Source organism: Pleurodeles waltl, chromosome 3_1, assembly GCF_031143425.1.
Source record: "Pleurodeles waltl isolate 20211129_DDA chromosome 3_1, aPleWal1.hap1.20221129, whole genome shotgun sequence".
NCBI classification, from domain to species: domain Eukaryota; kingdom Metazoa; phylum Chordata; class Amphibia; order Caudata; family Salamandridae; genus Pleurodeles; species Pleurodeles waltl.
In genome coordinates, this window is record NC_090440.1 from 512808454 (window position 1) to 512826264 (window position 17811).

General features: G+C 44.5%; 1 protein-coding gene across 1 annotated transcript in view; it reads left to right on the forward strand.

Annotated features, from left to right (window-relative positions):
* PGPEP1L (pyroglutamyl-peptidase I like) overlaps positions 1 to 17811 on the forward strand; it is a 122576-nt gene that overhangs the window by 75306 nt on the left and 29459 nt on the right. The window contains exons 4-5 of the mRNA XM_069221449.1: positions 1544 to 1770; positions 14447 to 14618. Of these exons, the coding sequence (XP_069077550.1) occupies positions 1544 to 1770; positions 14447 to 14618 (399 nt within the window). The remainder of the gene's footprint in view (positions 1 to 1543; positions 1771 to 14446; positions 14619 to 17811) is intronic.

Below are 17811 nucleotides of genomic sequence, written 5' to 3' on the forward strand. Positions count from 1 at the left end.
GTAAACATACCCCACTAAAATGTATTGGGATTAATAGTCAAATGAGCTTATTTTTGTAAACTGGGTCCCTTAGTATCCAATCTCCTGTCTTCCTACCCTTCTTAAAGGATGACTCCTACCCCTGGGCCAATCAGTGTGGCACTATATAGATACTCCCTATAGTAGGCTAGGGCATCTTGTGTGCTGTCACAATGTAAGTACACATTGCTGTTCAACACATAGGCAGGTGCTCCTTGTCCAAGCTTTTAAGTGGGAGATTGCAGAGTAGACTCATTTTTCCATAAACGCACCCAGTCACCAACCTGTTCAACCATGTGTGCCTCCCACAAAAGAGAATGCTTAAGGTACATTGGCAAAGCAGTGTGGATGGGAAGCTGGCCACCAATGCTCCTGGTTTAGAAGTTCAGCAAATTCAGCGCATAACATAGGTACCTGCAGCCCCTCCGGCACAGTGGTGCTCCAAATCTCCAGTGCACCCCATTCAGCTAAAGGGGCAATTAATATAAGTGAGATATGGGAGACTCAGGGGCCCTTCTTGTCATTCTGCAATAATGTCCCATAATTTTGAGTTACACAATTGAGCAGATTAAGATCGTTACTGTCACCAGTGTTATCAATCTAACACCTTTCTAAAAGACTTCATATTCGTAGGCCTTGACACAAAATAAACACCCAAAGGAGCCCAAACACCTTTCGCTATTCCCTGCTATTCCCTTCAGGGCCAGCTCTAAGGCGGTGCAACCGGTGTCACCGCACCGGACACCCGCTTTCGGAGGGGGCACCTGTTTGCAAATATATTATGGTTTTTAAAGCACCTGCTATGTTCCTTGCCTCCACCTATTTTTAGGTAATAATCAAAATGTCATTATAAGTCCAGTGATTAATGTTCTTCTTGGAGCGAGATCAGAAGTTTTGTCTAGTGAACTTTTTCACTCATCATAAGGTAGCACAGAGGGTTAATATGCCTGCTAAAAAGAACATGTACTGTGCAGATCACAAAAGGCATTTAAGGTAGAATGTTTTTACTGCTCTTTTTGCTGGTTTCTGCTTTAGTCAGCAAGATCTTTTTGTTACTTACAGTTTAAAAGTTAAAATCCTAATATAGAACAGTGAGCTTTTAACTATCATCAGGAGCTGCATGGAAACTGCAAAGTATAGACTAGAGCGTTATGGTTTTCCCTCATTATTTCATTATCCAATTTGTAGTCAGTCCTCCATAACAGTTCCTAAACACTGACTGGCAGGCACGATTATCTCTATGTAGTGTGGGAGATGTCAAGTTCGTTGATACCGTCACCGGTATGAGTGTCGCTATAAAACATCTGAGACAGAGTGGTTATAGAGACATCAGGGCTACTATTTAAGGATGGTAGTGAGGGAAACCATGGAGGAGGTGCCCTGTGTGGGGCGACCGGGGGCAAACTGTCGCGCGGAGCCCCACCATGATAAAGTCGGCCCTGACTGTATCGAAATGTTTTAAAAAGAAATACAGGTAACAATCCTTGAAATGTTGTCTTCTTTTCCTTTTGGCACAAACAAAAAGCTGGCTGTCCACGTTGGCCTAGCGCCGTCTGCAAAAGCCGTCATCCTGGAGCAGTGCGGGAGGAACAAAGGCTACGCAGATAGAGACGTGGCTGGCTTCCGCCCCGAAGAAGGATGCTGCGTGCCCCAGGGCCCGGAGCGGATAGAGTCTGTTGTTCACACGAGGACTGTCTGCAGGAAGACTGCTAGGAGTTGGGCGGACGTCATTTATTCCAGAGACGCAGGAAGGTAGGAAAACGCCAGCACTGAACGCCGAAAAGGCGAGATAGGATTACAGGATTGATGCATCGAGGAACGGTAGCAGCTAGTACAAAATACACAATTATTCGGGGGGGTACCATATTCAACAAACATTCGCAAGGTCGGGTGTTAGCTGCTAGCCTCTTAGCTTTGCCATTTTTTTTGTAACCCTTTATTTAAAAAAAACACAACATAAAAACTGAAGGAGACAACATAAACACAAATTTGCCCATCAGTCCCTGACAGTGGAAGGGGACCCTTTCTGTGTGATTGTCAACACAGTGATTGGGCAGAAGTCACTCGGGCAGAAAATAACAAATAGCTGAGGTGTGCTGACCCCCTTTCCTAGAGCATCTTGTTATGAAGGGTAAAAACAAAATGCAAATGACACTACTGCGAACTCATGAATGAAGACAACGGCCCCTTTAAGTAAGTTTATTTCATGTGTATATTTTGTAAAATCAAATGGTATCGACTAAGGTCAGACCTAAAAATGGAATCGTGAAGTAAGGTTAAAAAGCTACCCGGGGGACTGTGTGTAAGGGCTTTAAACACATTGCTTCGTTCAAAATTGGTTTTTCTTTGGTAAGCAGCAGACAATTGAAATCTAAAATGTTCAGTTTGAGAAAGGGAATTACATACAAGTGGTAAATGGGAAAGGAACAGCTATAGAAAAGCAAACAATTCCCAAAGTTGCAACTGTGCAAGGAAATGACTCCATGTCAGGAAGAGTGCAATGCTAATCATTCCTAATCCATTCTGATAGTTCTACTTTGTATTTCTGTTAATGATAACAGTAATTGAAACTACAAAATCACCATAAATCTTAAAAGCGAAGTCTACTACCGAAACATTCTGATATTGATGTCTTCCGCCCATCTAGAATGAATACCTCTAAGCATTGGATAAAGACCAACAGTCTGAAGCTCAACATCGGTAAAAAATGAAGTAGTAGTCTTCAGCAGGTACACCTCATCATACGTTATCCTATCCCTGTCTGGCCTCTCACGCAAGAAACTAGGCAGAATAGTTGGCAACAAGCTCCCAATGACTAGCCAAGTTAATGACTCAACATTAATCAATATGCAAAAATATACATATATATATACATATATGTAAAACATAAAATCAATTTATTCTAACAAAACAGTTCGTATTTTGGTACAATAAACTGATTTTATGTTTTATACATATATATATATATATACATATATATATATATAGTTGGTTATTATTGTATTGCGTTTAATCCTTAATAAAATAGGTTACCTCTCATGTTTCCCTCTTTTGTATCTATATGACTCCAATGAGTTCGTATCATAAACTAACATAGTAAGATTCTCTATTTTCTTCTATTATTAGGCAGCTATTTGTAGCTCTCTTGGTTATTTCCCCTGGTTTTTGCTGCCTTGGTAGCATCGTGTTTTCAGGTGCCCTCTTTTCATGAGCCTCCTGTTTCCACTCCTTCAAATCCTCAAGCAAATCTACAAATGGCCCCCAATCAACATATACGCAGAATCATCATTTAAGCCCTCATCACTAGCAAGCATTAACGTACACTATGTTGGTATCAACGCCCAACTGACCAGAAGACTTAAGACTTTTCAAAAATCAGTGACCAGACTTGCACTCAGGCTCCCTCTACACACACATCAGCCTGCACCTCAAAGATCTTCCCTAGCTGCCCATTCACAAACACACACTGTTCAAGCTCCTTACCCCCACATTCAAAGCTCTACACAACCTAGGCCCTGTTTGGCTGGACTCCTACTTGCATACATCACCAGCACATGCAGAGCCAGAGCTGGCATTTTTGAGTTCTCTTACCTCACTTCCGAAGGCTGGAACAACCCTACCCCTTTCACATAAGAGCTGTTTCGTCAGTAATAGACCTCTGCAAGAAACAGAAGACTTTGGGCCTGATTACAACTTTGGAGGACGGTGTTAATCCGTCCCAAATGTGACGGATATACCACCTACCGTATTACGAGTCCATTATATCCTATGGAACTCGTAATATGGTGGGCAGGATATCTGTCACATTTGGGACGGATTAACACCGCCCTCCAAAGTTGTAATCAGGCCCTTTATTTTTTCCAAGGCCCCAGACCAGGCCAGGTCTGAATCCCCTTTTCATCACTAGGATACCATCCTGGGTGAGTTCCGCACCCTACTAGTATACATCACATCACATAAGTAATGCTTAGGAATAGCAAACCAGGTGTTTTTCAGTTGCTCTTTTCACTTAACCTTCACTCGGAGAATGCATACTACACAGACATGTGCAACTCACAGATAGCACTGCCTGAGACGATTGATCCAAATTGTTGCAGATTTGTATGTTATTATATGTAAATGACATCACACTTTCCTAATTAACCTGAAAAGAAAAGAAAAGAAGGGGTGGGTCTTTGGTAGGAACTGGCAAAAAATTTACAAATGGTGGAATTGATGTGACACCCATATAGGTATGGAATTAACTCTATATTCAGGGCCACTGGAACTATAGAATTCAGTGGTCACTGCATTTTCAGCATAGTTATGGATTTGCCACATAATCCATCATCTGTTGTGCTATGTTATGTCAAGTAAATTTTTATGGGGCAATTTATCATACGTGAGGCTATCCAGGCACTGGGGCAGGATCAAAAGGTCGGGCAAAGCTCCTAAATGTACAGCCAATTCAATTTCTTGTGGAGATTGAGTAGCAAAGGGGCAGTCCCGATGTGTTGAGGGATTTTATTCCATGTCTTGGCCGCAATGTAGGAGAAGACGTGCCATCATGACTTGCTCCTGTGAATGCAGGGGGAACACGTTCAAGGGTGAGTGAGGCTAAGCATAGCTGCCTGGTTGGGTACTAGGGTAGAAGTCGGTCGTTGAAGTATGGAGGACCGGTGTTGTGGAGGGCTTTATAGGCATGAATGAATAGCTTGAGTTGGCATTGTTTTTGGATGGTAGCCAGGGTAGATCTGTGAGGTAGGGAGGCAAGTCTGGGGACATCTGGGATGAGTCTGGCAGTCATGTTTTGGATGGCCTAGACTCTTTAAGTGAGCTGGTTGGTGATGCTGATGTAGAGAGTGTTGCCATAGTCTAGTCTGCAGGCCATAAAGGCCTAGGTGACAGTCTTGTATACGTGGGGAGTCATTTGACGATCTTGCAGAGCATTCTGCTGGTCATGCAAGAGGCGAAGTTAGTCCTGGTGGTGTTGCTCTCATCAGTGCGGGAGAGGACGAGGTCCGTGTCATCCAGGTAGAAAACAATGTTGATGTCATGGGCTCTTATGGTGTGGGTGAGGCTTGCCATGTACACTTTTAAAAGGATTGGGCAGGGAAGGATCCCTGGGGGGCTCCGCATGTGAGCTTTTTGGGTTCGGAGGTTTTATGGGTAAGTCTGACTTGTTGTGGTCTGTTGGACAGGAAGGAGGTGATTCATCTCAGCGCAGGTCCTTGAATTCTTGAGCATTGAAGTCTGGAGATGAGGGTGTCGTGGGAAGAGTGCTGAAGGCTGCTGAGAGGTTGAGGAAGATGAGAACAGCGATCTTCCCTCTGTCCATGATGGCCCAGATGTCCTCTATTGCTGCCAAGAGGGTGGTTTCCATGCCTTGGTTGCGGCAGAACCCTGACTTAGTGATGTCCAGGAGGTGGTGCTGTTCTAGGTGCGAGGAGAGTTGCCTGTTGGTCACTTTTTCCAAGGATTTAAATAGGAATGGAAGGAGTGTGATAGGTCTGTAGTTGCTGAGTTCTTTCGGGTCACCCAAGGGTTTTTTCAGGACAGCTGTGACCGCTGCATGTTTTCAGTGATCTGGTAAGGATCCGCTAAGGATGGAACTGTTAATGATGGCAGTGAGGTTAGCGCTGATCAGTGTTCTTCTCAAGCTATAGATGTGGTGATGGCAGGCTCCAGTTCGTTAGTTGATGGACGTTCTTGGTGATGGGCAGTTGCCCAATTAGGTCTTCTGCAATGGGTTGGAGTGGGAAGTTACTGTATTTCTTGAGTACTTTGTTATGAAAGAAGTCAGAGAGGCTGTTGCATAGGTTCTGTGAAGGGGTAATGGCGTTGGTGGCTGCGGTTGGGTTGGAGAATAATCTGACAATATTGAAAAGTTCTTTGCCTGGTGGAGCAGGATTCCAGTCTCAGTAGAGAGGCTGCTTTCCTGGCTTCTTTGATTTGTACTTGAGACCTGCTGAGTGTAGATTTGTAGGTGTCTCTTGAAGTGCTGTCTCAGCTCGTTCTCCAGCTTCTTTCTAGTTACTAACAGTAATGTTTGGCGTTTCTTGAATTTGCTGTGTACCAGCCAGCTTGAGCGTTTGTTCTTGCTTGCCTAATTTTCCTCAGGGGAGCCATTGTGTTGGAACAGTCTGAGATCCAGTTGTTGAAAGTGGTAAAGTAATTCTGTAGGTCAACGGTGAGGAGAGGCTGGTTGGATATGAGGTTGTGAGTCCAGTTTGTCTCTTGTTCCAGTTGTGTCAGAAGTTGCTGGCTTAGCTTTGGCTTGCTGGAGTGGGGTGCATTGAAGTGTATGTGTACAATGGATTGGTCCGTCCATGTGAGCAGGGTGAGGTCGCTGAAGGTGAAATTGTTGCTAGCTGTTAAGACAGGGTTGAGAGTGTGTCCTGCATTGTGAGCTTGGCCTTTGATGAGCTGTGAGAGACCAATGTTGTTGAGGCTGTCGAGAAGGGCAGTGGAGTTGAGATCCATTCAGCCGTTGTGATGAAGGTTGACGCCACCAAGCAGTAAGACGCCATTGGATCTGTTGGCAATAGGAGTTATGAAGTCGGTGAGCAGGTTGCTGAAGGTCGTGCATGGTCCTGGTGGTCAGTAAGCGAGGGTGTCTGTGATGGTCATGGCTTGGCTGACTTGTAGTTGGAAATGAATTGTGCTCCATAAACTCAAAGGTTTAATCTGTGGAAGTGGTTCAGGTGATGGTATCTCTGTGGATGGTTGTGAGACCTCCTCCGAGTTTGTAGTGCCTGTCTCAGTGGACAATACTGTAGCCAGGAAGAATGGCCTAGGCGATGGCAGGAGTGGATCATGGGTTGAGCCAGGTTTTAGTGAGAAAAAGGATGTCCGAGGCACATGTGTCAATGAAGACCTCTGTGCTATGCTTGCAGAGAGAACTGGTGTTGAGGAACATGCATGTGATACGGGATGAGGCGTTCATGGAAGTGGTTTGGGAGTGATGCCTCATGAGAAGCAACAATGAGCATATCAGAACGGTCTTACCTTGGAGTGGTGTGGAGTGGGGGCAGCAGTCATAGCCGTGTCCAGTGTTGAGTGCTTGCAAATCGTAGGAACTGTAGCAGCAGCAGTCGGACGGACCTGAGTTACACTGTGTACCAGCTGTCAAGTGGCCGGGGCTCTTTGTGTTGGATTGTGCTTGAGGGGAATTAGGCTGTTAAGTTTCTTGACAGCTTTGGGCAAAATGCTGGTGTGCTTGGGTTAGTGTGCAGAAAGGAGGTAAGCACACTCCTCTTCTGTGATGCTTTTCCAGCCACAGTGGACTTTTCCATTGGTAGTAGGGCTGTGGTGGTACAGATTGGTGTGCTGAAACTGATGAGGGCCTGGTATGTCCAGGTCATAGTTGCTGGCTTGTCAAGTATAATGATGCTGATTAAGAATATAATCAGGTCCAATAGGTGTCCGGCATTGTGGGTGTGTTCGGTAACATATTGGTCAGGCCAAAGTTTGCGAGGTTTGCTAGAAGGCTTGTAGATTGTGGGTTGGTGCTGTCTTCTTTGTGAAAGTTACAGTCTCTGAAGAGGATGAAGGTGCTGAAGTTGATGAGGGCTGCAATAAAGTCCACAATGTCACTGGTGAAATTGGTGTGATGTCCTGGTGGTCTGTATATGTGGGTTCTGCCAGGGGAGACATTGGCTGTGATGCATATCATGAACGTGAGGTCTTCCATATAGTTGGTGGGAGTGTTGTGTAGGTAGTGCAGCTGTTTGTATCTTTGAATATGATGGCAACTCCACCTCCGGCTTGTGCTAAAGGTCTTGCCTAGCAATCTTGTACCCAGGAGAGATGGCTGTGGCGATGTCAGGTGCAGAGGTTGGGTTTAGCCAAGTTTCCATGAGGAATAGAAGGTCTGGAGCATGGTCATGCAGTAGGCCACATATCTCTGTGGCCTGCTTGATGAGCTATGGATGTTGAGGAGCAAGTATAAGAGTGTGGTGTGTTGTATAGGTGGTTTTTGCTCTGTGTGAACGTGAGCAGGTGGCTGGTTGGTGTGAGTGTGAGCAAGTGGGTGCTGTTGGCGTGGGAGTGGTAGGTCTGGAAGAGTGCATGAAAACATGCAGGAGGTGTATGCAAACGCTCCTTCTATGTTGTGGGTGCGGTGTGGCAGCAGTGCAGTGAGCAGGGCCCATGGTTGAAAGCACAGAGGAGCATGGCAGGGTAAGGGTGGTTAGGGGAGAACAAAGGTTCCAGGCTTTGGGCACAGTCCAAGCATCAATGGGCATAAACAGGCTTTGGGGTACCAGCGGCATGCTTGCTGTGTTTCGGTGTTGCAGCTGCTATTAAGTAGGCTCTGGGAGATGAAAAGTGTGCCAGGTACCATGGGCGGGAAACCAGTGATGTCACTTCCTGTGCTGATGGATGATGCAAGATTCAGTGATGTTACTTCCAGTGCTGATGGATAATGGGAAATTAGGTCCTCTTTCTTGATTTCTTTTAAATATAGTTTTAGCAGGAAAGTATTGTGACAGCATTACTTCATTATTTATAGTTTTAGCAGGAAAGTATTGTGACAGCATTACTTCATTATTTTGTCATTTTCACACATGGTAACGCTGTCTGGACAGAGATTTCATCTTATTGGTGCCAGTTTAATTCCCAAACACAGCAATAATTAATTGAAAGATAACCAGACACACTTTGCAAAGGGCAGGCCACTGCATGGGGGACACGTGTCACCAAGTTTTTATTAACTTTTGATCCCTTAGAGCAAGAAACAATTTTTTGTTAAATCCTGCAGATTTGCAGCAAGTGCTTAGGACCCAGCTCCCACTTAACCGGACTGGGCTTTCGACCAGTCTAAGACCCTTTTGGGCCCTCTGCCTTGAGGCCCTGCCTCATTGCGCTCCTCCTCCCTCCCGATCTTACTGCTGTCCTCTTGCTGTCACTTGCTCTTGGCCTTACTGAATCTTCTCTTTAGTGCTCTTACTCTTCTCTGCTGTCTGCTTGCGCTCACTCACACTTTGACACTTCTCTCACTCTCGTTCTCACTTCTTTCCACGATCTCTTGTTCTTCTCTTTATTGCGCCTGTTTTGTGCTCTGTCTTGTCCTTTGTGCCTGTCTTGTGCTCTGCCTCGTCTTTTGTTCCCGTTTTGTGCTCTGCCTTTTCTTTTGGGCCCATTTGGTGCTTTGTCTCATCTTTAGTGCCAATGTTGTGTTCTGCCTTGGCTCTGTGCCCATTTTGAGCTTTGACTTGTTTAGTGCCCATGACAGTTTTCTCTTCTTTTCTCCCTATTTCTCCCCTCGCTCCAAGGACTCTCCCGCTTCCCTCCTCCCACCCAGTTGCAACTCCCACCTCCCCCTCTCCTTACATGTTTCTCCTGTGTCTTCTCCGCCTTCTGATTGCCGCACATCCCTAACTCCATCCCGCGCTCCTCCCCCTCCTAGGGCCTACTTAATGGCAGACACTGCAGTGTGCGTGCCAAAGTTCAGCCTATCTGTACCCATCCATGTCACTGCAAGCAACTGGAGCGAAAATGGAGAACATCCTTTCCTTTGCAAACAACATGCAACTCATACTCTACCTCTTGGATAAGACACACAACACAAAAAACAAGTTTACCGTCTGCATAGTCGAAGTTGCTACCTGGATGTATGCCAGCTGTCAGAAGCTCAAAACCTACAAGACAGGAGTAGTGATCTTGGGTTAGAATGTCTCACTGTAGGACTCTAAGCTGGTGCCTGGCCAAACGTGAACCCACACCCAGCACCTACACCAGGAACCTTGGACGAATCATCCACAGCAAGCTGGAAATGGCCTCACAGTCAACACAGTCACTGCATCCTGCTTCCACACCCTGAAGATGCACAAGATCTACAAATGGATCCCAAGCAACACAAAAAAAAACTGTCACTCATGCCCTAGTCACCAGCAAATTGGACTACAGGAACACCGCGTATGCCGGGATCATAAGGTAACTCACTAGAAGGCTGCAACCCATCCAGAACTCAGCCACCAGACTCACGCTCAACCTCCCACACAGTGCTCACATCACACCACACGTAACTCGTATCACACTCCGCTGGCTCCTGACACACAAACACACTCATTTCAAACTCCTCACACACACTTTCAAGGCACAACAAAGCTTAGTCCCCACCTCCCTGAACAGCTGCATCTCCTTCCACCAGACACAGTTGCAGCTCGTTGGGGTCACGGGGGGCAGAGAGCGGAGAGGGATGTGTGGGGATATTAATGAAATAAAAAATAAATAAATTTAAAAAATGTACCTCCGCTCTGCGCCGCCACTTCTTTTTCCTCGCAGGAGGCACGGGCTCCCAGTCTGCCCACATGCAATCCTGACGATGCTTAAAGCAGCGTTAGGATTAGCTGGGAGCGCCCAGCCAGGGCACTCCCAGCCAGATTGGGAGTCTGTGCCTGCTCTCTCCAGCCCAGCAACACAGTGCTGGGCTGGAGAGAGTACACTGCGCATGTGTGTTTGGCCAGCCCAACATACGTGCGCAGTGAGGGGGAGTGCTGAGCACTCCCCTTCAGTGCTGTTATCCCCAATGCCCCGCCCTTTTTACTACAAAATGATAATGTTGTTAATTATCATTTTGTAGTAAAAGATTTGCAGCTGATGCTGCTGGCGGGGGGGGGGGAGTGACGCTCCTCCACCGTAGCGGAGGAGCTGCCACTGCCCAGACACCTCCACTCACGCATATATCACACGTACACAGAACTCAATCAGAAGGACAAGCATTTACTTACATCACTTCTAAAGTGTAGACCAGCCTTCCACTCCACATCAAAGCCTCCTCCTCTCTTCTTGAAACTCTCAAGAAGCTGAAGACCCAGCTTTTCAATTAACAAACCTACCACTGGCAGGGCTAGGCGCACACATGCCTGCTCAGCTCAAGGATACTCTTGTTGGTGATAGTGGGCTTTACAAATAAGTATCACAAAATGTGCTGATTTAAGTCACCTTATTTGCCTTTTTTTTTGCCACACAATTTAGTCTGCCTTCCCACATAAATTGGTTCTCCCCACCACTTAATTCCAGTAACCCTGGCTATATTCCAGACACAACTGGCTCAAAACAAGCACAAACATTGTCAGGGTTTCATACAATCAATCAATAATATAAGGAGATGCCAACATACATAAAACAGTACAATGGGTGTGCAAGGCAGGAGTTAATTAACAGTAACAGCCACGCGTGTCTGTTCTGTGTTGTTGTGCTGAGTTGAGAGGGAGCATAATTCAGCTCAGGGTGAGAGAGGTAAAGGTGGAGCTAAATTGGGGTGGGGGTGAATACTGAGAATTGTATAGGAAGAAATGCCTAAAGGTAAGGTACAATATGGAATAAATCACTGTAAGAAGTCAAGAAAGCATAGTCAAATACAGGTTTGGATAGGCATATAGGGCAATCAGGCAGTGCTCGAAAGGCTAGTGTGACAGGCCAGTGTATGGGCTGCATTTTTGGCTGTTTGTGGTCTAGTGGACCTGATAATACCACAAATATTGACTGATGCAAACACAAATTCATGAAGTCTCCCATCCCTTGCAAAACATCTATACAGCTTGTCTTTCTAAGTCAAAACTGCTCTGATTTGCAAAGTGGGCCACGTTCCTAGCTACCTGATTTGCTAATGGGGGCCCACTTTTATTTGGTGCCCAGGCCTTTTTTTGTCCCAGTCCAAACATGGTCAAATCTGCAGTGTTGTTGTGTCCGAACAAAAAGACCACATTCTTGTCCAGAATTAGCAATGAGATTGAAGCCGGTGTCACGTGGGTGGCTTTCCTTCCATTGCCTGCTGTTTCATTTGGATCCTGCACTGCTCACGACAGTGCTGCAAATGTGAAGTGCAAGGCCCTTCACATGCAGTTGAGCTCAGTTGCAGTGAGTGGTGGATTTAAAATGTTTCTGCTTATCTGGATGCAAGTAACTCAACAGCATCACCAACTCCATCAGCATGATCCGGTGAGTCTTGAGGTCTCCTCTGTTGCCCCATAGGTTCCTGTGTTACTAACCTTCAACACAGAACTCTTTACTCAGCACAGGAACCTTCTTGGTTGGGCTTGTGTGTAACAGCACACAAGTTCCTCTTCATGTTTAAGAAGTAGAGACAATCTTGGTTTGCTTGCTAACTGTATCCAAAGACGTAACCTTCATCCCTGTTGTGGCACGGCAGCTATTCTGTTAGTCATGCACCTCAAGACTAATAGGTCAAAGAGAGGGAACAGAGGCACCCATGGAATACACAATTCATTAAAAAGTGAGGGAAACAAAATGTCATTTTCAAGTGGTCGAAGAACTACGTGCAGGATTATATTGACAAAGTAAAACTGTGTAGCAGCAGCCTGGTTATTTGACCAACTGGCCAAAATGAAGACGCAGTGTAATTAGACAACACATCACAGAGATGGTTCCTCCTCATTGGAAGGGGCATCGCTGTGCATCAAACACATACTAAAGGTTTTCACAAGATGAGCCACAAATCACACCTCTATTAGCAGATAACTGTGAATTCCTGGGCAATGCATGCATTGCGGGCATTAGATTCGCAAACACAAATTAAGTTTGTAGATGTGGGTCACAATAACGGACTATGAGGATCCCAAATTTGCATGTTTTGCAGGACTGCACATTCAATATGATTCACTTAGACAGAGGTTTCGTGATTAAAGAAATGGATACGCAATTCCGAGCATAATTTCAAGCCCATCTGCACTATTTCAGCAAAGTGATGATTGATCATTTGTTAAACTGGAAGGAGATGACATGGAAGGTCTCTTGAGTACTTTTCTCTAGGATGACATCACATGTTACAAATATCTTAGTGCCAGTTGTGGCTGGCAATAAGGCAAAGTGGCGGGGCAACAAAACAAAAATAAGAAAAATAAGAAAAATAAAAAACTTACTTTGACCGCACCATGACACTGCAGGCACAGGCTCCCAGCCTGCCCTGAAGCCAATTCGACGCTGCTCACAGCAGCGTTCGGATTGGCTGGAGTGCCCTGGCTTGGCGCTCTGAGGCAGAGTGGAAGACTCTGCCTGCTCTCCCCAGCCCAGCAACACAGTGTCGGTTTGAGGAGAGCTCAGTGCACGTGTGTGTTTGGCCGGCCCGGGACAGTTGGACAAACATACATGCACAATGCCCCTCCATGGCTGTCATACCCCCATTGCTCTGCCCCTTTAAAAATAAAACAATAGTAAACATTGTTTATTATTGTTTTATTTTTGAAGGTTTACAGTTGTTGCTGGTTGGGGGGGAGGGGGGGAGTTGATGCTCCTCTGCCATAGCTGAAGAGCCGCCCCTGCTTAGTGCAGGTCTCAAACAATATTTGACTTGCTTTCTAACCATGGCTAAGAATGGCATACATATGCTACAATACCACTTGCCTGATTGCGTGTGAGACTGTTGATGGTTATGTCACCTGATCTTGTCAATTGGTAATGTGCTCTGACTTTCACACAATAAACAATAACAAGGTCGTTCACCACAGGATAATAGAGGGTTACTGCTTCATATCCATCTCCAAGAAAATGTTTATAAAAAAAACAAACACCTGTGGCTCTTAATCAAATGCTTGCAATTGGCCAGATGGTTGCGAGGGCTGAAGCAAATATGACATAGGTAAGGCCAGGAGAGGCGGGGGGCTAATCACCTATTGGAGATGTGCCATCAAGAATCAAAAAATATTTTCTGCTATCCACTTTCATTTTCAAAGACAAGTGACCACTGCCCGAAATATTGCAAATGTGACAACCATTCATGAGGAAGTGTGATGATTTAAGGACTCAACAAATTAAGGAAAACAAGAAAGTTTTGATTATGGATTTCGATTGTTACCTATATGCATGGGGACCACAACACTAACTTCTTATAGTTGAAGCCTCCTGATGACTACTAACTTCACCATTTGTTTATATTCAGACAAGCGCACAATGTTTCATGTAATTTCCCTATTTATGGTAAATATTGAGGTGTGAAGACCAACTGCCAGTTTTATTGCAGAAGCTTCTTTTGTTCATTCGTAATACCATAGTTTGTTGCCTTTGTTTCTGCCCGCTCAGCAGGGTCGTTTGTTACCATTGTCATGTCTAGTTTTTTTCATCAGTGTCACTCTCGGTCTAGACCCATCGGAAGATTAGGATCCTTTCATCTCCATAATGTGAACAGGATTGTAGCAGTTTTTGATTAACATGTCTCCCTTCAGTTCCAAGGTTGAAATGATCTGGAAGTCTAAGAGACAACAAGACTAATTGTGTGCAGCCTGGGATCAAGTCTCTTTTTTCCCCCCTCAGTGGTAAGGGAGATACCCAGGAGAATAGGATGGCCAAGGTCTATAATCCTCAATAGCTATTCAACTTCGCAGAGAGCCAAATAAAAGTTTGAGCAAAGCAAAACATTGCAGAATACTAAATTCCATCAATTATATAAAAGAGTATGCCTTAACATTCTGTATTTTTACTATTTCAGATACATCTGTGACTATGCTTTTTACTGTTCTCTGTATTACGGAAGAGGAAGAGCAGCACTCGTTCATATGCCACCATTAACGGAATCCCTCACTGCAAGACATCTAGCAAAAACTCTACAAATGATTATCAACGAGATGCTCAATCAGTGTGGGGTCACAGATACAAGTAGTGTCAGCTGCCACATTAAATAAAAAGGCAAAACAGTGGATGAGAAAATATGTAGTACAACATGTGTCCTTCAACCTGAAGTATGACTCTTGTGATAAGATAGAGGCAAGGTTAAAAATTCACAAACTCCCACAGTTATCTTAATAACTCCTGTCATTTTCATCATAAGTAAATATCAGCACGGCTTAGCACAACTGACTGTCTTAGCTACAGCTAATGTCCAGCATTTAATGTTGCGTAGGTTTGTAGAATTGCTGGTGTGGCTACCAATCAATGTGATGTAATGTATTTAACAATCTAATATTCTATTTAGACTTTCAAACCAAGCCAACCCTTGGTAAAAGACATGGTAAGTGGTAAAGTATATGAGGAACCATCAGTCTTCGTATGCTGTAATGAAAACTAAGGGCACTCCTCACATTCAGGTTGCGAAGAGATGGCGAACCCTGTCAGGAAATGTTCTAAAACAAATATAAAGAAATGTCTCTTTTTTCATGATCACTCTCAAAGGTTTGGACTGATGCTACTGATTTTTCAACTGTGTATACTGAAGCTGGCTAACCAGTCCTTGGTGCCAGTTCTCTGATCTTTAGAAGTCTATTTTTGATTGGCTTATAACCAATTGGTATTACTTTACCTACTTATAAGTCCTTAGTATGTGGAACTAGGTGTACTCAGGGCCTGTGAGTTAAAGTGCCCCACCAGGGCTGCAGCACTTATTGTGCCACCCTGGATATGACAATGTGAAAACATGTCTCCCAGCCTGCACTGCAGACTGGCAGAGCAGTTTTAAACTGCTATCTTGACTTTGCCATTTAAACAAATGGCAAAGCCCGAACTTCCCTTTTTAATATTTATAAGTAACCTAAACAGCAGGCCTATTGAGCCCTAAGGTTGGGTGCTGTATGTTCAAAAGTGGGACTTGGTTTTTGTTATGTCCTAACAGTGAAAACCCCAAATTGTAATTTTACCTGATGAAAGGCTATTTGCCCCATTTGTGAGTATGGATTTGCATGCTGATAACTCAGCTGTGCTAACTTCTGAATGGGACTTTGAAGTTGGTACTTCAAGGTATCAAAATAATCATTACATTCAACCCAACATGATGCCCAAGTCAAATTTAATGTAATTTTAAAAAATGCGACTTTTAGAAAGTTGCCAATCTATTGCCCAAGTTTTTGGGTGACCATTTGCAGATGCACGCTATTAGACAGCCTTCTGCCCTCCTGTGGAGAGGTGTGAACGACTCCTAGGAAAGGGAACTCTCCCTGGCAGGAAGCTACACAGTGTGTAAGCCCAAAAGGCAAGCTTTAAAGGGGATTCTCCCTTTGAAGGGCAGATAGTGAACACAGATGAGAGGGGATGCTTATTTGTTCAGTTAGACAGACAGAGGGGGGAGACAAGTTGCCAACTCTTTTTGTTCAATGAGTGTGTAGCTCTCAGATAGCCACACCTCTAGGGTGGGCTACCAGGCTCCACACACCGAGAGGGAGATTCTGCCATCTTGGGGGGTGGGTATAATAGTGCAATCTGGGTTAGCTAGATGCCACACATTGTAGGAATCATCATCAGGCTGAAAGGAATCTGGTAGCCCATTGGCTAGTTACCTTTGCATCCCCTGAGGGCACTTTCTGGGCATAAATATGGCACCCAGACCTCAGTTCATGTCTGTGATGGAGAAAGAACCAAAGGAGGACTGCCCTGCTGTTCTGTGAACCTGGCCTTGGGAAGCTGCACCAACTTCTGGACTGCATCTGTTGATCATTGAGCTAGTAAAGAAAGGACTAAGCCTCTGGTGCCTAGCTCATGGAAAGTCGCTCCCAACCCCTCCAAACAGAAGAGGAGAACTCCAAGAGTCAGATGGCTGACTTCCTCTTACAGTCCCAGGGCCACAAAAGCTGAGGAAACCCATTCTAGCGAGTCAGTAACCACAATTGAGTGACCGGTTACGTGCAGCCGGAGAGACTTTGACCTTATAAAATGCAGTTTATGGAAGGGCATGTCTGCAGCTCACCCAATCCCAATACTTGTGATCGCTACAAGAAAAGTATTTTCTAGGCAATTCTTTCAAACTACTGTGGGCCAGAAGTGCAAAAAACAGTTAGGGAGCCTCTGACCTGAGGAATATTGGTGTGGCTTCTCAATAAAATGATGTTTCACAATATCTTGTTGTGATGCAAAGCACTTTTCAGAGTTATCATAACTCATAAATGTCTAACATATCTCATGGAAGGCTGAATCTTTGCCGAATACCTAATTGTTACAATTACTGGTGACTGTCAATCAATTCTGTGATTATAAATGTATCGTATGTGGATTGTCTGGCAACCATTTGTCCCTCCTGGAACTCTGTTGGGCACCCAGATCATCAGTAGCACTTGCCATTAAATATACCAACAAATAAGATCTGCAAAAATGTACTAGGATGCCTGATTTAATGAGGAAGGTTGTGAAAGAAATCTTTCCAGTGTGCAAAATAGGGAATTCATTTTTCTCCTCAAACCCAATAATAATTTCTGGCCTAGCTAAACATGGCAATTTTGGGGGCCTGGCTGTTACCCATAGAAAAGCACTACAAATAGCAAAAACATTGAAAACCTCATCTTAGACAGCTTTGAATTATTGTTGCTCACATGAAACCCCCCTCCAACTCCAATGTATTCCTTTTTCTTAATATACATACCACCAAGCAGTATTGGCAACTTTAACAATGCCTTAGGAAAAATAGTGAGCACACTGATCTGGACCACCCAAACCTATATATTTTATGAGACCTCAAAATATGGTTTGACGAGAGGAATCGAACCAGAGCTATCACAACAAAAGACAGCACCAAAAGAATGAAAACACAAGTCTGCATTCTACGAAATGCGAAAAATCAAGATGAAACAGACAAAAGCATGAAACACCACTATGTCTGAGCCTACAGAAGAGCCATCAGAACCACAAAAATACACCACTACTTCATACGCATGACTGAATCAGACTTACATTCTTAACAGAATTCTGCCATCCAGAGTGCCAAAACATAGGAATACCACAATTACAAGACTTCAGTGACAAACTGATCTCAAAAATTAAAAAGATTCAAAATAATCTTAAGGAGAATGCGGACAACACCACACAACACGTGGCCTAACCACCATAGAAAGAAACACAGTAATCATCCTTCAATGCACACTTTCAATACTCCGT